This window comes from Megalops cyprinoides, chromosome 15 (genome assembly GCF_013368585.1).
Source record: "Megalops cyprinoides isolate fMegCyp1 chromosome 15, fMegCyp1.pri, whole genome shotgun sequence".
NCBI classification, from domain to species: Eukaryota; Metazoa; Chordata; class Actinopteri; order Elopiformes; family Megalopidae; genus Megalops; species Megalops cyprinoides.
Genome location: NC_050597.1, coordinates 31855912 through 31877910, shown reverse-complemented (window position 1 = coordinate 31877910; position 21999 = coordinate 31855912). Strand labels below are relative to the sequence as shown.

The 21999-nt window shown below is 40.3% G+C and overlaps 1 protein-coding gene across 7 annotated transcripts in view; it reads left to right on the top strand.

Annotated features, from left to right (window-relative positions):
- The window catches only part of kcnma1a (potassium large conductance calcium-activated channel, subfamily M, alpha member 1a), a 244435-nt gene that overhangs the window by 151882 nt on the left and 70554 nt on the right, over positions 1-21999 (top strand). For all 7 annotated transcript variants that reach the window (XM_036546463.1, XM_036546461.1, XM_036546464.1 and 4 more), the window contains exons 6-9: positions 11184-11259; positions 15033-15108; positions 15637-15807; positions 17614-17705. In XM_036546463.1, coding sequence (XP_036402356.1) covers positions 11184-11259; positions 15033-15108; positions 15637-15807; positions 17614-17705 — 415 coding nt within the window. The remainder of the gene's footprint in view (positions 1-11183; positions 11260-15032; positions 15109-15636; positions 15808-17613; positions 17706-21999) is intronic.

The window sequence follows — 21999 nt, the reverse complement described above, 5'->3', positions numbered from 1 at the left end:
TGTGTGTGTGTGTGTGCGCGCGCATTTCTTCAGGCACATGTGTCATGTAAATACAGCAGTGATTGGGGGACATGTTTTGCACTGAAATAAATAGTGTTGGGCCAAGTGCTCTGTAATTAAAAATGTAATGTAATGCAACTTGTGTTCATGAATGTGGGGCTTAATGCATCATGTATAGCGAACCCAATTTATTCACAAAACCATGGTGGCATGGTAAGAATTACAGTGTCTACAGGCTGGCTGTAGAATCAGTCATATTAGGACTAGTTTGAAAATAGGTTTTTAACAGTATATATATGCAAGATGGAATTATTTTATCATAATTAACATTAATGCTGCACTAAAGACTGGAGTGGAATAAAGCTTTTTCATCATTTTCTTCAATAAAAGTGAGAGATGTATACAAAATATCCTTTCTTTGTACAGGACAGGAACAGGTTTACTGTAGAGTAGGGGTGTCGGTATAATTTCTAAGACATGGCCTCGGCCTGCATGGTTCTTATGGGAGATGCTTCCTCTGATACTCAGCCCCCTCAGACAGGGGGAAAAAGACTGAAGTGCAAGCTGCTGCCGTCCAGTTCTTAGGTGTGAATATGTATTAGCCTCATCTGCAGCCAGAGCTCCACTTTCACCAAGGAAAAAGAAAAATCACGGTTTCTATAATTGAACAGCACTTGAAAACATGGCTCTGTGTTTTTGCTGAGACTGGCAAGGCCTTGACCCGTTTTCTCATTGGTTAAAAATACAAAGAAGCATTGTGTTAATGTTGAAATGCTGTTGAAAACTGGAAATAAAAGCAAATCTCCTGAATGGTTCAAACAGAACGTCACTTCCCAGAACAGACTCCACAAGGCTCTGCTCCCCCTTCTTCTCCACCCAATTAGCGATGACCTTACCAGAATAACATTCATTTCCACATTCAGGATTTGGAGTGGCGTCAAACCAGGTATGCCCACCCCTTTAAAATTATTTATGTCTCGGTGGAGCACATAATGATTAGCAGCTCAAGCTCAATGTTACTTAAATTAGCAAGCGGCAAACAATGCCATTCCAAGGTTAAAGTTGTGTTTTAGGCTGCAGGATACCACCTACCACAATGCTATCCTCATGTAGTCTGCTTGCTGCAGGAGGAGATGGTCTGTAACTGTATTGGTATATATTTTTAATACAGGCCACATTAAATGCAGTTAATGTTTTTGTTTAATAAAACAAATGTTTGATATATTGTACTACCAAACTCAGAAGGTGATTTGTTAAAGCTTCTGCTGGCAATCTTTAGGGGCCACTTGAACAGTGCTTGTGGTCTACCTTTAGTACCAGTGAGGGGCAGTCTTTGCCTGTCCAGAAAAAAAAACCCTGCTGATATTAAGCTGTCAAAAATGTTAAGATGTATTTTGAAGTGTATGTTAAATGTTTTGTGTAATTATGTTATGTGTAATTATGCGGAGGGTATACTGTCTTAACCACCAACTCAGAAATTCATTCATGAGAGATCTCATTGCATCAGCTTCTGTGCACCAGCAAACAGGATCGGCCATTGGCTAACGAGCTCTGCCTTACTGATTGGCTGGAGACACCTGGAGTTTAGCAGCTTATTTGTTGCTTTGCTTTGGCTGCTTGGTTTGTTGATGTTAAATGAAATTGTTTGGATTTGTCAGTTTCTTCTGCAGTTTTATATGCAGTGCATCAGCCAGCACTGTAATACTATAATGAGTAATACAGTGAAACTCAGATTTTCCATTTTGTTTATTTGTGCTAGATATTTTGACATGACACAGACAGTTATATTACCAGAGCATACATTGAAATAACAAGCAACAAATAGAGTTTAAAACTAAAAAAAGCTAAAGAAAAAAATTAAAAAACTAAAGAACATTACGATGAACATGGACCATAAATATCACTCACTGTCTGTCAGACAGCTGTGCTGCCACTGTCACACACTCCCTCTCCCTGCCCAGGAGGAGCAGCTACCTCAGATTCAGCCTGTCAGACTCAGGACACATTTCCATTATTTTGGGGAAGCATACTGCCCTCATCTCCCTGTACACTTTTGCATTTTATTAGGACTGGTTTTTAAGAGAAGCTGGCTTCCACGTCCTACTGTCATAGAATTAGGGCTTTCATCAAAACGAGATTTCAGTACAGATTTCATTTGTACAACATACAGTTCAGATATCAACCTTACATTACTCTTGGTAATTAAAAGGTGAAGCTAATTTGTGCAGTTATTCATTTATGCTTCTAGGTTTGTGGTTAAATAAAACCCTTTTTCTTACAAATATCCAAAGATTGACATCTGAGTTAATGATATATGTATAGGTCATATATTTATAATAGTATCTGAAGAGAAGGAATAAAATCATTAGAAAATTGTCTAATTAAACACACACACCATCTTGTGGGGAATGATCTGCCACCTGGTGGTTAGTACTTAATGTAACTATTATATTCCAAGTTCTTTTTCGATGAGCACTAAGTATGATGACTAAAAAATCTGGGGCTGCCCCCGACCAAATATTTTCCTAGTTGACTAGTAGCCTATTGTTCAAGCCATTAGTTGACTAGTCATCGCACGTTTGTGATATTAACTTAATTATTTAAATATATATTTTTTGGTGCACCAGAAAATGGTGTGAGTTCCAGGGCTGAGAAAGAATGTTATAATAAGTAACATTGTTAACACTGTGCTACATGACAGAGAAATAGCCTACAAAACCGTAATAATGAGACTTTAAAATACAAATTTTACAAGTGCACACACGAAGCAAGCCGCCTGTTAACGACAATGCTAACGGCAAAAGCGGTAATGATTCTGAATGTGTCGGAACCAGCAAGGAGACTGAACATTTTGTTAACTTATTTCAGCACAGTATAACATCACACAACTTATGAACTTGTAACATCAACACGATAACTTATAAAGCAAATGATAAATAAAAAAACAGAACATGAAGTTAAACATGCAGTAAGCGAGGTAATTTAGCTTCCCCAGTCCCCACGAATACTTGGATAAGCCTGATAAATATATTGTCATATGTGCTATTTAGCTGCATATAGCCTTAACTGTGCAATTCGTTAATGTTAATTAGGCCATTAATTATTTAGCATAATGGAATAACCCTTTTGAGCGTACGGGCACACCATTGTGATTAGCCGTTTAGCACGTAGGCCTATGCTAAAACCGGTGTGATTAGAACACTAAATTGTAAAAATTCTAGCCAATTCTAGCTTTGATGAAACAGTGATTTAACGTAAAAAAATATAGCAAATGCTAACTGAAAACTATGAGAAGCTTAATAACGCTAATAAAAACATAATGATCCATGTAACGTAACACGAGCGCTATATAGCATAAAAATAAGTTACATGCGAAAGGGATAATAACGTTAGGCTACTTACATGTTTCACATGATAAGTCATGTTTGAGGTCGACAAATCTTTGCATGCAGAGTTTGCATGTCACCTTCTCGGAGTTGTCCTTTACACGCTCAAAATGATCCCACACTTTGGATGATTTCCTGCCTGACATAATCTAACTAATAACTCCCGAATGGAGTTTGAGGGGTTTTTTTTCTGCGACTAACCGGCCAATTAAAATTTGGTCAACTAAGACTCTTCTCATCGACGGTTTGGTTGACTATTAGGGGGCAGCCCTAAAAAAAATTCGAAGTTTATGAGCTGCTGTAGCTAACAGTACTGTGTGTGTCGATGTTTAGGAGTGGCTGCAGCTAACAGTAGTGCATATGGGGGTATTTAGGAGTGGCTGTAACCAGGGGTGTAGTGGTAAAAAAAAGAGGTGGGTAAACTATGAATTCTGTGATCAAGGTAAGGCGGACCATGACATACCGGTAAAAAAAAAAGATATTCAAAATATTTGTTTATTTATTTGTAGAATGCACATTTCCTGGAGAAAATGTGAAGTGGGCTAGCTGCTACACAGAGGTTATCACCCAATGCTTGGGTCCCGAGCAATACAGCTCTTGTATAACAAAACAGGTTGTTATAGGTTACCATTAGGTGGTTCCTAGCATGTTGCCAGGCATCACTGGGTGTTCCCTGGAGCCTTAATCACCATAAAGAAAGTATGAAACCATGAAAAACATATCAAAATGAATAGATATAGTCTATGAAGTGTATTAATCACCATAATATGAAAGTTTAAAAGACAGTATGAAAGCAAAAAAAAAGTAACATCTATGAAGTAAATGAATCACCATAAACAGAGTATTGTGGCAAGCTGCGGTTCCTTTGCATAGAAGAAGGCACGCGGAAACACTTTTTGAGGTACTTTGTTCCGTCTTTAACAAGACAATCTACAAGCACACATTTATTTTTACAACCAACAAAAGGCAAAGGGTAAGGGAAGTCAACACACGGCAACACAAACCACTTAACGGTGGCACCCTACCAAACCCAAACAAACATGGACAATGAAAGCAAAGTGGCTAACTAGCATAACCAATGTAAACAATAATTAAACAAACACATAACTAAGCAGTTAAATAACAAAACTACAAATGGTGCATTGGCCGGGAATTATGGGTAATGTGTCGCGGGTAAGGGTACGCTTCCACTGCAGCGAATTTCACTTCGCTCTCATTCAGTTTGTATGGGGGCGAAATTCGCTCTGGTTGGGCGAAATCGGGGTGAATTCGCCGAGGCAAGCGAAATTGAGATGGCGAAATCCCAACTTTATGCAAATGAGAATCACGTGAGAACCAATCGGTTCAGCGTGTCATGTGTTTGGTACGTGACGTTAAAAAGAGGGGCGGGAGTAATAAAAAAAAGTCTGACCAGGACAGCGGAGGCTAAAGGCTACATGTAGCATGAATACATGTATATGATTAAAAGATGTATGGGCAACCATTTGTATCTACATCAACACGGGTTGTTGTTTCTATGTTACATTAACTTAGCTGAAACAAATAGACCCCTGTAGATCTTTTATACATTCTAAGCTTGGTGACAGGCTAACCGCTAACGTTTTCAGACACCACATATACACTACGCAGATTGCTGGGATAGCCAAGCTAACGTTGGCATGAAAACATTTATATGATTTTACGATGTCTGGGTGACCTTATTGTATTCAGAACATGAACGGCTAAAACGGGAGGTAATTAAATTGGTGGAGAGCATACACAACGCAACGTCTATGCCATTTCATCACAGTTGACTGTGGTTGACCGCACCACAACTACACTTGCTACTAACAGGATAGCCAAGCTGCTTGCTGTGTTCGCGACCACACCCCCAGAGCGAAAATTCGCCCGGCGAAATTCGCGAGGCGTTTCGCGTCGTAGAAACCTAGCGTAACTTCCGGCTCGCTACAGTATGAAACAATGAAGCAGTCAAAGGACATCCCATAATAACCTGAAAACAACCCAGAGCAACCAGTAGTAAAAAAATGTGAAATTACAAGCATTTTAAAGTACAATGTAATGGAAAATAATGAAATAATTCATATACTTATTTTTTTCTTCAATCAAAAATCATTTTGCCACAGTCAAGTCACGCCACGGACACGTTTGTCCGTGTATGGATGATCAGCACAACCCATCATCCTAACACCGTTTGTTTAAAATTCGAAATACGAGATTAAGTAAATGGTTTTTATATACACACCACCTTTTCTCAGATCATGCTTGACATTATAGAGGAAATGTGCTCATTTTAGACTGTTTTCTGAGTGTTCAGACTAGTCGGTTACAAAACGTCAATTTAAACGTCAGTGAATATCCATTTGTCGATGACAGGAATCCAGACAAGTAACGCTAGTCAACCTTAGGCCGGGGCTACACCGGTTACGTCGCATGTGCGTAACGGCTACGTCGCCGAACTGCTGCGGCTCGCATGCGTGTGTTTGTCCACACCGCCAGCGTTGCTGCTGCGGCGCTGCTACTGCCAGCCTTATCTTTCTACATTGAGTTTGCCGTTGATAACGGCCAGAATGTTTGATTTAGTTTCATTATAAATTTAATTTAAATTTCGTTTAGACAGACAAACGTTAAGAAGCGTGTGCTCAATTGTAAAATAAATAAATAAATAAAAAAATATATACAACAATCCCTCTTCACTTGGCCTGGCTCAGTTTAAAAGCCATTTCCACGGGGGGTTTCGAGGTTCTGTTCTACAGGTTTCCAAGGGTGGGATTATCGAGAAGTAGCCTATCGCGGGACATTATAGGCGCCCAAACCAAATCTAAAACTGTATAAACAGATGTTCTGGGTTCAGTCTCTGTTGAATCAGACGTGCTGTGCATTTGTCTTGCCACTACATCTTGCTTCAAGTTCGACTCCCCCCCCCCCCCCCCCCCCCCCCTTACAAATTGGAAAGTAGGCTCCTCTGTTATTTGTTTAATTGAAAAATATTTTGTAAAACAGCAGTCCTAGGCAGTCTATTTATTTTCTTCTTTTTTGTATGTAATGTTACTTTAGGTTTTTTTATGCTACCTGTCTATTCACATTTCCTAAAGAATATTAACGTGGTTAATTCATTTTTTCATTGTTTTAGTGCGAATTATAGACAGAAGGAAAGCCATCGCGTTTTATCTTTTGCTCCAAATGCTCCGGCGGAGAAACCGGCGACGAATGTGAGTTCACCCAAAAAACTAGAGGTGGAGGCAACTTGGAGCTTTTCACCATCTTGCTACTGAACTGCGTCTTGATAAGGACAAAAACCCGACGTAGGCTATTTCAGAATGAGCGCTGAGAAAATGGACCATCTTCTTTCCTTGACTATATAGTACACATGTAGCCTGTAGTGATGTGCAGTTCTTGAACGAACAAATCCTTTTGAACAAAGCTTTGACGTGAACTGAGTGTACTGAATCCCTAGTCTAAAAGATCCGTTCCTTCCTCTTTGCAAACGTGCGAGTTGATTAGCTGGCATAGCAGCTATAACTCTCCCTCCAGTGGATATTAGATATGCGGTCTGTCCACGAAGCAGCCTATCACAAAACTGCACGTTCATGACGACAACTAGCCAATGGCTGAATGCTAATTCTCGAAGCACCTCCCACTGGCCATCTCGGCACAGCTGACGATGTGGGAAAATATAAAAGATTCAGTGACTACGAAGACTCTAACGCCCCCCCCCCCCCCCCCCCCCCGGTGACTACGTGTTGTGGAGCCTGGCGTCCGGACAGCAAAGGACTCTCTTTATAGGACACGAGGGTGTTTTTTGCGTTGCTGCTGGAAGGAAGGTGATATCAGCAGCAACGCCTGTTCTGTACAAGTGTACGTGCGAGCGCTCCTGGCGGCAGCCTGCGACCCCCACCTGGGACTGGCTTACCCCGGCCAGAGGGAGGCGCCAACTGCAGTTTGTGAGGGGAAATTGCAGTGCTTTCTGCCCGAGTGTGAAGGTGTTAGGGGACTGTGTGCTGTGGATCTGGAGTGTGTACACTTACCTGTGGGGGGTGATTATAGTGGGAAGAGTAGGCAGAGGGGGTGACTCCAGGGTGTGCTGTCAATGAATTTATTTATTTTTTTATTTTTTTAATTTATTGTAAGTTTTAACCCCAACTGGTAAATTAAAGTTTGGCTTTTTGCTACCTACCTCGTCTCGCGTTGTGGTGGGCTGTAGTCGGGGCAGTTCAGTGTCCGGGTCTGCTAACCCGTGAGAATAACATGCAGTAGGCGATTTGAGGGGGAATGCTATCCCCCTGTTAGCAAAATGACCAAAATGCGCCCCCCTTGTTAACCTGCCATCTCTCCCCATCCCCAAGTTGGTAGCAGAGAGTGATATGTGCATCTGCCATCCCCCCTGTTCATTTTTAACAAATCACCTACTGATAACATGCGATTGCTAAAATGGTTTAAAAAAATTTTCATGTCTGAGACATACCCTAGACATTGAAACTACAATGAAAGGTGTCAGTTATGTAATGTTGCGGGTATGATAATGAGTATCAACAGATCGTTTTAACTGTCTATTTTTGTTGAGAACCGCGCGCGTCATGCGAAAAAAAATTGGCTCCATGCTGAAAGTCTAGATGACTCGCAGCTGCAGCGAGGCTCGAGCCGCGCGTCTCGCGTAGGTTGTATGGCTGCTGTAACCCGTTAACATGGGCGCCGAAATGAAAATTGAGACGTTCCGCGACCGTCACGCAGACGTGACGCAACTGGTGCGGCCCCAGCCTAACTCTTAAATTTGCATAAACTCTATTTTAAGGTGCGTAAACGCTATTTCAGAAATGTAGGAGGTGCGTAAACGCCGTTTACGTGCGTTTAGCCTCCACTACAGCCCTGGCTGTAACTAACAGTACTGTGTGTGGGGTGTTTTAGGAGTAGCTGGAGCAAACCGTACTGTACGTCCCTGCTCAGGACTGGCTACTGTTAACAGTACTGTGTTGGGGTATTTAGGAGTGGCTGTAGCTAACAGTACAGTGTGTTCATGCTCAGGAGTGGCTGTAGTTAACAGTACTGTGTGTACATGCTCAGCAGAAGCTGTAGCTAACAGTATGTGTAAGGGGTGTTTACGAGTGGTTGTGTGTGGGGTGTTGAGGAAATGCATGAGTGGAGTACAGACAAAAAAAATCAACAAATGTAATGCATATCAAATTCACCACAGAAAATGGAGGAATTTGCAGCTGAAGCTTAAAACAGTCTTTTAAGCTCTACTAATGAGAGAACCATTTTCAGGTGTTCTTACGTGCCCATTACCTGCAGGTTTGGATCCTGCTTTTGTATAGGAAAAATGGACATATGGACAAATGAACATAGACACTGTATTTTACAGATATGTAAATTATACTTAATCTAATGTGATTTTGTGTAATTTTATGCTTGTGTTACACATAGAGGAAAAGGTCAAATCAGTTGCAATGTCTACATACATTTACTTATGACACTGGCAATCATGGGTGTCAGTTTGTTTTGAAAAGTGCTGGGGACAACGACGGGTTCACATGTTCAGGCTTTCAAAAAGTGGTGGGGACGAAGTGGGCCCTGACAAAAAGTGGTGGGGACATGTCCCCAGCGTAAATGATGCTTATGCTGACAATAGTTTATTATAGTTTAAATAGATTCAGTATATTTTGATATATTGAAATACAACCCCACCCCTTATATTTGGTTATTTTGGATTCGTTTGCATATTTGCACATTACTGTTTTAGAAGATGCTGTTTACAAAACTATAGCCTATATTTTGTAGCCTATAACAATATGTAGCAGAAACCATCTCTTTCCATGTATTGTTTTGTAGGACTTAACTGTAGTGTGGATGCTGAGATTTCAATAACGTGTCATCTTAAGCCTGGGGGTGGAAGAGTATTTGCCCAGCACTTGTGATTAATTTGGGATTATTGTTTTTCCTCCTTTTGTTTCCAATTTTGCCTCTTCTAGGTAAATCCCTAGATGAGTTCAATGATTACAAAAGCATTCTGCCTCTGAGCATTCAATAGGGAATTACTACTGTGTGAAAACATTCACACAAATAGCTTTATGGCAACACAATCTGAGAAATGGGATAGAAATCTGTCTGTGTTTATTTCATCAATAAGTGATAAAGTGAGAATGATGATCAGCAGCAGTAGGGCATCATGTAACAGCTGCTGAAATATGTGGACAAGCTGGACATGAGGTCTGTCCATTGCTGTGGGCAATGCGTAAAGGAGCTTAGAGTGTAATATCCTGATGGACATGGACTTTGAACAGCACTACAAGAGTGATTGTGGGGCAGCGTGAGGATCTATGATAAAGCTGACAGCATCGTTTGAGTTCCTCCAGCCTTATGTTTTTTGCTGCCGTCCTCAGACTGCTTAAGATGAACCGCTCCCGTCAGTATTCTCGGTGGTGAAGAAGCAATTGAGCTGCATTCAGCTACATGTATTTTATTGCCAAGGAGCTGTCTTATAGCTCAGCTTTGGAAGGAACCTGAGTGTGCTTCAGTTGTGAGGAAGGTGCAATATGCTTTCTGTCTCTGTGCGGGGGAGTAAAAACGCACAGACCCAGACTGCGACCCTAGGGGGCACTGAGCGCTGTGAGACATGATCCCTAGCAAGATCCTGGTGTTCCGCGGGCCCAATGGCGGTGTGCGAAATCTTCGAGAACAACAGGAGGCGCGTGGGGAGCTGTTTCAGAACGGGTATAGGGTGAAGTTCGGTCACGGGCAGGGTGCAGAAGAAGAGGACCAGAACGGCCTTGCGTATTCCGTCTTCCTGCATGTATATCATGTCCTCCTGGGGTAAGCCTGGATGACATGACACTAACCCAAAATACAGACCTTTGGGCTCCAGCCCTGGCCAAGGCCTAAGATAGAATTTAGTTGGGCTTTTTGCAGCTTTGGGGTTATTTGCAAACCTTGCTGCAGTTATTATATTTAGAAACTAATACAAGCAGTATGATGCCTGTGTGCTTGTGTATGAATGGCTTTGCTGGTGTGAGGGTGATGATGCTGGTAGCTAATGGTGCTTTAGAATGGGAAATACACAGGCATTATATGTAGGCCTACAGCAGATAGTGCAAATCCACACCATTAGAGTGCAAAATACTCTTTCCTATAAACTGTTTTTTGAAAAGAAATTGGACAAAATTCTATAAAATTTGTAAATGACAATATAAGACTATATATTTCTCTGAAGAAGTCTACCCTTTCTCATAACTGTACTGAAATCACAAAGTATTTTGGAGATTTTAACATATAGAAACATGTATAATCCCAATATCCAAGGCAATCTGTTTTTTTCCCTCCCTTCTGAGTAATGTCCTGTAATGCATCATTGCAGTGGTGTACTGTTTCCCTTTGCCTGTGTAAGAGGCTCATTAATCACTGTGAGAAAGGCGTAAACCCACTCAGTCACATTAAACACATTTGAAGTGATGGTGCTGTTGTATATGGTAACATAAATAAGCAGTCTATCTCTTAACACAGAGTTGAGCTCAAAGATGTCCTCGAACAGCTAGGAATGGTGACAGTTTTTGGTTTTAATACAGGACTAATGGTTCCAGTCTATCACTGACATGAATTCACTGTAATACATGATTTCATCTCTTATGTATTATTTTATTATGAAGAATTACTTTTATATGAAAAAATGTTTATTTTATGCAATAATGTGCATGTTGACTTGTCTTCAAATGTTCTTTCTTTTCATTTTCTTTTTTTTATTGAGATATAGCAGAGAGGTAGCCCTGATGGGATTATGTGAATTAAATGCTGTCCTCTTGTTTCATGCAGGTTTAAGGTTTCTAAGAGCCCTGAGATTGATCCAGTTCTCAGAAATTTTACAGTTTTTGAATATTTTAAAAACAAGGTAAGTGTATTTACTGCCCTAACTCCTAGCATTTGTATTGCATTGGTTGGTACATTGCTTTGTTGCATTGAATTTAGAATACAATTTGCGATTTAGAATACAATGGCAAATATAGTGTCACTAGCCCCTTTCACACATGCACTGAAAGCCGGAACGTATCCGGCCCTTAGCCGGAGGAGCTGCATGTGTGAACACAAATGTCCGAATAAGTCGTACCGGACATGTGACAGACTTCTTTCTGCCAGCTCCCTAGTGAAAAGTCTGCCTCATGTCGTAGTGAGCCCATGTGTGAACAGAGCAGGCAACGTTCCGGAGAATCCAACTCGAGCGAGTGGGCGTGTTGATGACGTTTCTGTCATGCGACTGGCGCGAAACCAGAAGAATACAAACATCTGCCTCGTACTCTTTTCCGCGCGCCTGTACATAGCTTTCCACAGTTTCATTGACATTGCGGATGTCCAAATACATGCTATTTTGAGTCCAATGATCATTAAAGAGATAGTTAGCTATAGCTATACTGCCAAAACTTGTCTCTTACGATGATTAATAACGTTGGTTAGTAGTTTATTATCTGGTTAGTAGCTAGCTAGTGATAGGTATAGTGAGAGAGGTGAACTGGTGATCTAACATTACATAGCGAACAACAAAAACTTACCTTATTGTTATAATAAATGTATAATTAATAATAAATTATGTGTACCAGTAGCATCATTTGGATGGCTATGTGTGATTTTTTATAGGCTACCCAAAAGTATATTAGCTATGTTCGCCTTCTCCTCCTTCGTGCCACATTATGTACCCATACCACCGAAAGGTAAGACATTGAAAAGAAAAAAACTGAAAATACTTCAACTCGCGAATACTTTAGGTGATCTTGTCAATACTTTTCACTCATGAGAATGCAAGTGGCGTCTAACTGGAAAATACCATAAGGAAATCTGGACGTTTCTAAGCTCACAATGATTTCAAGCGACAATGTAACGTACTACAAATGTAATTATTAATGGTCGCATACTGGGTACTGCACTGAAAAATAGTATGCAGTATACAGTATATACTTTTGTAGCACGCAGTACACTGCGATTTCTGCAGCGTACTTTTTGCGTCATGTCCTGCCTCCTGCACGCTCTACCCAGGCGCCGCCCCTCACCTAAACCAAAGCGGAGTATTTCCTGTAGGTGAGAACGCGTCTGTCACGGACAATCTTCGGCTGCGTGCTACATGTGTGAAAGGGCAATTCTGGCCAAGTTGTGGACCTGATTCTCTGCACTTTGTCCGGAGTTCATATGTGAAAACGGCTAATGTAACTGTAACCAAGACAAACCAAGGCATAACCAAGATGCAATTGTATAAATATTTGTACCCCTTGATGTCCTTAATACTGACAGTAGCAACGTTATTTTACAGCAAAAAAAGGCTTAATGCTTGCTGGTTACCAATGAGTAAGCAAATTAGCCCTTGATGAGGTAGTTATTGGGTGCTTGTTATGGGTTTTCCCCTCATACATTAACAGACATGTTGCTAATGATTAACACCCCCCTTTTAAGAGGTTGTTGAAATGTGTTATACTTCAGTTTGTTTCATACTTGTGGATTTGGCTTAAAGGGGACATTTTAATTCTGCAATCACTGGTCTGGGGTAATTCCTCAGCAACTCGTTTTTGAATTTCTTAGCAGTGAGACATACATATACACATTTTTCCTCTCTGTCACACACATACTCACACATTCACACACACACTCTCACACACACACACTCACACACTCACTCACTCACTTCCCAAGATCCGCTGACTGGAACATTATTACAGGAGGTCACATGGAAGTATTGCAGGAAGTACCCAAAACCGTTTACTTAAGAAGTCCAAAGAAGCTATTTGTGTGTGTGTGAGAGAAGAAACTGGAAATTAACATTGTGCTTTTAAATGGAAAATCCTTATTATTATTACAGAAATCACACTGTCTTAATGTAGTTGCCAATGAGTAATCAAGCTCTACTAAACACAGTATGATATTAGAGTAAGCAGTAGTTTACAGAAAAGAGAAGTAGCTAGTACCAGAGTAGCTGGTAAATGAACATGAAGTTAACACTGATGTAGCACTGCTACTCAATGGTGGTTCATGGTTTACTAGTGGTTCATACCCACCTGTGGTGGTTCATACCCACCTGTGACTTCATGACATGCATGACTCAGGGCTACTCCATGTTCTACGGTTGACCTTATTTTGCATAAACACATTGTGAGGGTATGGAAGGTTTACAGTACTGAACATAGTTTTTTCATTATAACGATTCATTCATCCTGTGATTGTACCTTTGAAGAAGGATTGAGAATATGTATCTCCTATGCCCTGTGAGAATAAGCTGAGAGTGAATGGAGTTATTAATGCATGTGATATCTTAGCGGGATTCATAGTGGAAGTAGAGATCCTTAAAGACCCTAGAGTGTTTAAGACTGGACTCAGGAGCCTGTATAAGCTAAGTGGCCTGTTGTCATTATTAATTGTTGCTAAATTTCATGGAGATCTTAGTCAACCTTTCCCTCCTATTAAAATTGCTCTTAGGAGTTTGGAAAATCCACAATCAGAAATAAAATGCCCCCTTTTAATGTGCGGCCTTTCAAGCTTCCACTCTTTTTGAAATTTCACCCATAGTGCATCAGCACTCCCGTGGTTTCCAGCGGCTTAGGGTGAAAGCTTTTTACACAGATGTTAGGAAGAGCTCAGAGCTCAGCAAAATGTTTCAGGATAATGCCTTTAGATTAATGGAGGTAAGAACAGAGACAGTGGCAGTACAAAAAAAAGCCCAAGTTTACATTCCTGGGAAAGGCCCGCAAAAACCATAAGAGGAATAAAATGGCGTAAAAGCGATCAAGCCCAAGAGTGAAATCGATCATTAAATCGTTGGATGTGTTGTTTTACATAAGTATTTTAATGAAAGTACTCCTTTATTGCAAGGACAAAACAACAACACAGAGGTATGTCAATGTCCATGAAGTTGTGGTCGGGAATATTGTCCATTTGCTTCTACAGAGCTGTCATTCAATTTAAATGCAAAAATAGACAACTAGTAGTTTCAAGTAAGCAAGTACTGTGAGTCAATCAAGGAAGCATTTTTACAAAAACTTATGACCTGTCCAAGCTGTGTCCTCCTTTCAGTTGTACTATACATTAAGTGCTTTTTCACAAAGTATTTTTTCAAGTGTACTTGAACAAAACACTACTTTCTGATCCAGATTTAGATAAAGGCTTTAAAGGGAATTATTTAAACTTTTTTTAAAGTATGTCTACTTGAATTTGTACTGGATTGGTTCCAGTAATGCACTATTGGTCACAGCAACATTTACAACATCAAAGCCCTATTCAGCATTTAAACCCAGGTATTTGAACCCACATCCTTCTGGGTGTGTTCCATCAGCTGAGCCGAACACTGTCTAGTTCTAATACCCATATAATGATATTTGTGCCATGTGAACATATGTCACTGTAAGCGATTGGTGTTCAGGTGGAAATTCAACATTTTCATTTATATTTTATTTTGAAAGAAAAATGTTGTGAAAAGAACACCAGAGTTTTCACATGGTTTTTCGCTTGTGTTGTATTGTACCTCACTTGTAAGTCGCTTTGGATAAATGAATGAATAAATAAATGTAAATAAATAAATGTAAACGAGTTCTGGAGAGACTCAAAAGGTTGAAACACTTAAGCTGTTCCTCTAATGTCATCATGGAATGTTGGCATTTGAGAAACATGGAATGTTTTTGTTTTCAACAGCAATTCTATCAAGCTGGTGAATCTGTGTTCCATCTTCATAAGCACCTGGCTAACAGCTGCGGGGTTCATTCATTTGGTGAGCTATGCTTTTTTCTCTAAAAGCTAAACAACAAAAAAAGGTCTCAATGTGTACTCTATCTTGATGTGCGTTTATGGAGAGAGATTTTTTAAATTACAAATCATGGCATTGTAATCTCTTTCATCATTCTTTCTTTTTTTTTTTTTTTAAATAGAAGTCAAAGTTATGGTCCCTTTTTATGACATGGATAAGTGCAGTGAGGCAGGGCTGTGCCCTCCAGTGTAGGAAGACAATGTGACCACTAGGTGACAGCATAACCATAGGCCCAGAAAAAAACTGTTCTCCCCCTGTTTAATCTTGAAATGGTAGCAAAAGTAATTTAAGTTTTCTTGCCACTGACCAAAGCATAGCCATAATTGTGTCACTCCTTCCATCTTTAGAAAAGGATTGGGTGGCGTGACCACAGGAAAGGGACTGCTACGTATTTGGGTTAAAGAGACAGTAGAGAAGGAGGCTTTCATTAACAAATTGTTTTACTCCATGAAACTTTCTGCCATTGAAATATATTTTGCCCTCTTATTTCAGGTGGAAAACTCAGGGGACCCTTGGGAAAACTTCCAGAATTCCCAGTCACTTTCCTACTGGGAATGTGTCTACCTACTGATGGTCACTATGTCCACTGTGGGGTACGGGGACGTGTATGCGCGGACCACCCTTGGCCGCCTGTTCATGGTCTTCTTCATCCTCGGTGGTTTGGTAAAAATCTGTTTCCTACCTGTCCGTCCATACCTGTACTCTCCACCCTCCCTCCCCCAACACTCACACACCCTGAATCATTGCAACCCCTGCATGTAGCTTATGTAGTTGCACAATAACTGATGTTAGGAGCTATTGATTTTGCTTTCCCTTTTATCTGAATGTGACTGATTTATTTTTAAGTTTGCCTCAGCTGTAGTCAAACATCAGTATTTTCAGTGTGTGTACATGTATTGTTTAAATATAGAGTGTGTTATAATAAATTAAATATTAGTCATTAATGTGAGGTGAAATACTTCTGGTACTGGTTGATAATATTGTTGTTTTGTTTCAGGAATTTACAACCCGCAACCCCCCAGCAACCACCCCTCCCCACACTGCCACCAAAATCCCCTAGTGTCCCTCTCCCAAAATCCAACAAACACTGTGACAGGAAGATACACCATAGGCCAGCCTGACAGTCACCACAATGACCAGCTGCCAGTCATAAGTCTCTCAGTAAGACAGCCATCAGGAAAAAGGCTTAGTGTATGTTTTTGAACACACAGTTTATGCATTCCGACAATTAGGCACCACACAATTTCCATGGTGACTAGGATTCAATATTTGTTTCATAGATTCTTGTAGGGTTCATTCCTTAAAGGGTTTGGTATAGAAAACCTCGAGCACTGGAATACCTGGAGAATTGAAATATATATGAATCAAGCTCTTCAGAAGTACTTAGATGAAGAGCTATTGCTCTATTAGAATAAATATTCTAGATTACTACATTCTTCATGACACATCTCTGCTCCAAGACAGTGACGTATGTGGTGAGTTGTTGTCAGATGGCACCAAAAATGGGACAAGACACACCTCACAAAAATGTTTGTTTTGAGGTTCTTAAGAGTAAACATGAATGCTTGAAAAAATGCTTGAAAGCTCCCAACATTCCCCCACCATCCAATATCAAATTTATGTCTTAACTGAGTACTGGGGAAAAAGGCATAATTCCGGTATGTCGTGGGTCCCTTTCATTGTAGGGTTTTATATGGAATAACAAAGAGCCTTTGGTTCCCATTGGATCAATCAGGAAGCCAAACAGAGTGGTTATTAGGATGACACGGCTACAGAATAGCAGCCAGCTCATTTAACAGACATCCTAACGAGTCTTAATGAATTCCGCAGCAGTGTACTGTTAGGCTGCTCTATCCAAATCGGCCTACCAGGTCATTAGTGTTTGTTGGACAAAACATGGCACACAGGTTTTTTCCTCCTCTTCATTAATTTCAAATAGCTTTTTTCAGTTGCAAATGATGAGGAGTCAACTGTGCTTACTTTTTATGATGTCTTTTTTTTTTCTTTCCAAACCAATGACATTAAAAACTGGGGCTGTTGTTCTAGACAGCAAACTTGGTTTGCTTTTGTTTGTTTCCCCAATTCCAAAAGAAACATCCTCAGTTGTCAGCGGATGCAAATTTGTATGTAGTTTTTTGCTTTAAATTAGCATGTATGTTGATCCAAAAAAGAGAAGCCATATTTGGTGACTCTCTACACCCCAGTTTTTTAGTCTTTTCAGATCTGATGTCACAGGACCTGGGTTTTTTTTGTTGTTTTTTCTGTATTGTTTAAGCATATCGCAGCATCTTTTGAAGAGCTGCTCACTTGAGCTTTTTGACCTTTGCCTTTTTTAAATCTTTAAAAAATTTTTAAAAACTTTTTCTTCCATTTTGCTTAATCAGATTGTGGCGTCTCTTGAAGGGAGCACCCACTTCCACCTCTTTTTTAGAGTCTTTTTTGTCTTCTTGTCTCCTGTCTCCTCCTCAGGCCATGTTCGCCAGCTACGTCCCTGAAATCATAGAGTTAATAGGAAACCGCAAGAAATATGGTGGTTCCTATAGTGCGGTAAATGGGCGGAAGTAAGTACCCGGCGAGGCTCTGCTGCTGTGAGCACAGTAGAACACTCTCTGCATGCCGTCTTCTCTTTCTGTTTCATGCATGTAGGCCATGTTTGCTCGCTACGTGCCCGAAATTGCTGCTCTCATCCTTAATCGGAAGAAATACGGAGGGAGTTATAACTCAACTCGAGGCAGAAAGTAAGTCAAAAACCAGACCAAGTATGGTTGTGTGGCTCCAAAGCCTCTTTTGAGGGAGGGGGGTGAGGGGGGTGAGGGGGGTGAGGGGGGGTGGGACATAGGGGCTGGGGAGGAGGGGGTTTTGTTCAGACCCACAAAATGCTTTAAGAAGTCGTACTGCAGCTAGAGACCTTTGCCATGAAACAGGCATGTATTGTGCTGTTGGCGTCTGCGTGTAGCATGCTGCCACCATCCTGCCTTTTTTATCGCCCTCTAGTGGATGCTCATAATTTTGGTCTGAACTGGAGCTTTCATGACTGCTTGCCAGTCTTTGTGCTGCTTTTGTTGATCTGTTCATTTGTGTTTGTATTACTTGCTCATTCACCTTGGTATAATTCATATTAATGAATGACACCCCACAGATTAATGTTGTCCTAAGTGTATACAGTATATATTAGTGTGTATATTAAGTGCAGTATCCATCCAATGCCAATCCAATGATCAAACAATTAGTCATGAAAACCCTGTTGATCACTCAAAGGAGGCTGATTTTAAACTCTCTCCTAAATAAATGAATAATTACAAAATAAATAAAAAACAATTTTTCATTACTTTCATTACCGGTTTGACTGATTAACTTTTTATTTCTTGCACGGTCATTTTGGCCATTCCAATGTAATGGCTTTATGCCTGTGGATTTAAACTTTGTTAATATAGGTGCTTCTGTGTAGTTACTGTGCACAAACATGTTGCGGTGTTCTGATAGTGTAATTACACAACCCACAAATGGCACCATGCAGCTGTGTGTGTGCACACAGTACTCACACAGCTTAAATGCACAGGTATTTAATTTTAAATGGAACCTTTGGCCTTGCAGTGAATTCTAACAGTTTGTCCTTTTTATGTCTGTATGATGTCTGTCTGTCACCATTTTATACCATTTTCCCCCCATTTTCTCCCCAATTTGGAATGCCCATTTTCCCAAATTCTGTAATGTCCAATTTGTCATCATCGATGTTCGCTCTCATTGCACAACCCCCACTATTCATCTGGGAGAGCGTGGACAAACACATGCCCTCCTCTGAGACAAGTGATGTCAGCCGCTGCTTTTTTTCACACTGAGGTCCACAAGCTAAGCTATCACAGAGATGAGTCGGAAGAAGACATTTCGTATGGACCACAGGTGCCCGATCGACCAGCAGGGGTTGCTAATGGGACCGAAGCTAATGGTTGCTGTTGGTTGCTAATGGGACCGAAGCCCCCGCCGATGTACCCACCCCTATTTCTGGCTGATCGAAACCAATGTGTTCCGCCTGTGAGCTCCCGGCCACTGTCGGCTAGTGACACGGTCGGGTTCGAACCCAGGCCGTAGCACTCAGTCTACACTCAGAATGAGTGCTTTTACCGACTGAGCCACTCAGGAGCCCCCATTTTACACCATTTCATGGTCAGGCCCACTCCCTAAATGCCGCTAACTGTAGGTTCTGGATAGCTTGTTACTTTGTTCTTTTTGTACTCTTTATGTTGTGGTAGTTGGTTTTTACAGATATTTTTTGCCCTTGTTGTCTATATGAGTGCACTGGCCTCTGATGGTTCTGTCTTCAGAGCAGAGATTTCCCAGTCTGCCCTGAAGCCCTGATGACTTCTCTCCCAACAGCTCAGAAACAGATGCTTGCTGACATGCAGCTTTCATCTGTGAAAGTTTAAGGGCAAAAAAATCCATTATCACCCTTTTGTTTGAAGCTGTTTTCCTGTCAATGAAACAAGATTGATGAAATGGCGTCAGCCTCTGCGTTTGGAACAGCACCCTGGTGTGGAGAAAATGGGCTGTGGAAACCGCAAAGTCTCCCTCCCACCAGCAATGCATGCAGGTGGTTGCAATTAGTGATGCGCTGCCTCAGGGTCAGGGTCAGTCAAGCTTTGAAATAACATTTAAACATGTATGTGAGCATGTATATGTAAACACACACATGTGTGTGCATATGAATATTCTTTCCCCTTTGTGGGCAATTTTTGTGAACTGTCTACGATTGAATGCACCAAACACCAAAATGTATGATAATACATTGTATTATATAATATTTATTGTAATACGTAAATACTTACCACATTTGTTTCCAAAACAGAGAATTATTTCTTTTCTGTGTTCCATTTTTAACAGATATATATACTACTTACTGATCAACTGTTTTTGAAAAAACATATCAGTGGTTCTTATAAAGATGGAAGACTCGAGTGAATGTTGGTCATTGTGTTGGGCCCTAACACAAGAATGACGTCATAGTGGGGGAAGGAAGGGAAATTTGTTGTCTTCAGGAGACAGGCTGTAAGACTGCAGGCAGATGCATACAACAATCAATCCTGTCCATTGGTAAGGCATGCTTTAAAAAAGTTATTCTGATGGGATCCATCCTTATGATCTCATCCATTATTCAAGACCACATCATGATAATTGCATCATGATAAACTCCTTTGAAAACATCTTGCTCATTAGAAGTTACATCTAAGGTGAATACATGATGATAGATTGAATTTACCTGGGAAGTTGCAGTATCTTATGGAATTAGCAATGCTACTCTGTACTGAAGCAGAATTGGTGGCCTAGAGGTTAAATTGTAGGTTTCCATTAAGCCATTAGTTCAATAAACTGAAGTTAAACATACATAATTTTTAAGTATTCTTTTTGTTGGAGCTTCAGGTTTTTGTGAAAAAGTCAGTACGCCTTTGAAAATGAACCATAGGCAAAGTTCCTCTCACCAAGCAAACAGTCAGTGTCCAAAATCATTCCTTATTCCCTGTATAGGTCACCATAACAGCAGTATGGATTATATTAGTCATCAATAGTGATGAATGCATGCCTTGGCGGGGTTATCAAATACAGCCTTAGTGACATTGATAAGGAAGGCTTTGTCTTTGGTGAAAGAATGAAAATTGGAAAAAGTGCAAAACATTATGGGATTCTGGTTTTTAAATTAGGATACAACCATGAAAAAATTAACAATGTTCCATAAATGTTGGAATTATTCACAGCCATACGTGAACAAGCACATGTAAGCGACTTACACTGCGTACGTTATTTCAGCTCCTTCACAATGTTTAGATGGCTCCACAACAGTGTCAGTGTGGAAACGAATGTGTTCTGAATAGTTCATTCAACAAAAAGGAGGGCAATGCTATTACAGTATTAGACCATTGTGATCATTCTCTCTGATGACTAACATAACTATTGAAAAAAAACAAAACCTCTGGAAATTGTACGTTTACAGATCTACATTACAACAGACAGTAATGTGATTATGAAAACGTTTTTTTTTTTTTTTTCCACAGATAGAATGATGAAAACTGCATTCTGTATCAGTCAAGCTGATGTTTTTGAAATTCATTCTCTGCAGCCCTGAGGTTTTTCCTGAAATATTTTTGAAGTGTAATGAAGACAGTATCTTATAATAAGACATATGATTACCCTAAGGATTATAGCAGTGGGATCTGTCTCTGATTTCAGAGCTATTTTATCACTGTTACTGTACAACATGTGCTTTTTAAGCACAGGCGTTGGCTGCATGCTTTGTAATACTTGCTTTCTGAACTCCCCTGTGCTGGTGTCTGTGCTCTTTCTGCAGCTTTTATGTCATTGTGTTGATAGTCCTATGTGTCTTGCTTTGTGTCCTTGCTTAAGCATGCAGTATTCTCCACTGTATGTCAGAGTATAGGAACAGTTTGCATAAGGGATGTAACTGCTGTTCATGAGCATTGTCAAACCTGTGATGCCCATAAGTTGCATTTACAGGTTCCTGCACATAGACTTTTGGGTAACATCAGAGATCTGCTCTATAGAACACAAGCTTGGGTGTATGAAATTGGTAAGAGTATTGAACAGGGCAGAATATATGGATTTGTTTTTCCATAGCCTGCATAAATAGGTAGCTTTTGCAGCGAGGACAAAAAATTTATAAACAAATTATATTATAAATATTGCTTATTTAAGTTATTCCCATGTTGCTTTCAACAAAGACATAAACATTAACTAGCTGAACTGTATTGTGTCTGATCACACACTAGATCCCAGCTTTGAAAGCTACTTTAGCAGGAGCTAGCCAGCTACAGGTGAGGCTAATAGATGAGAAGTGCACAATTATTT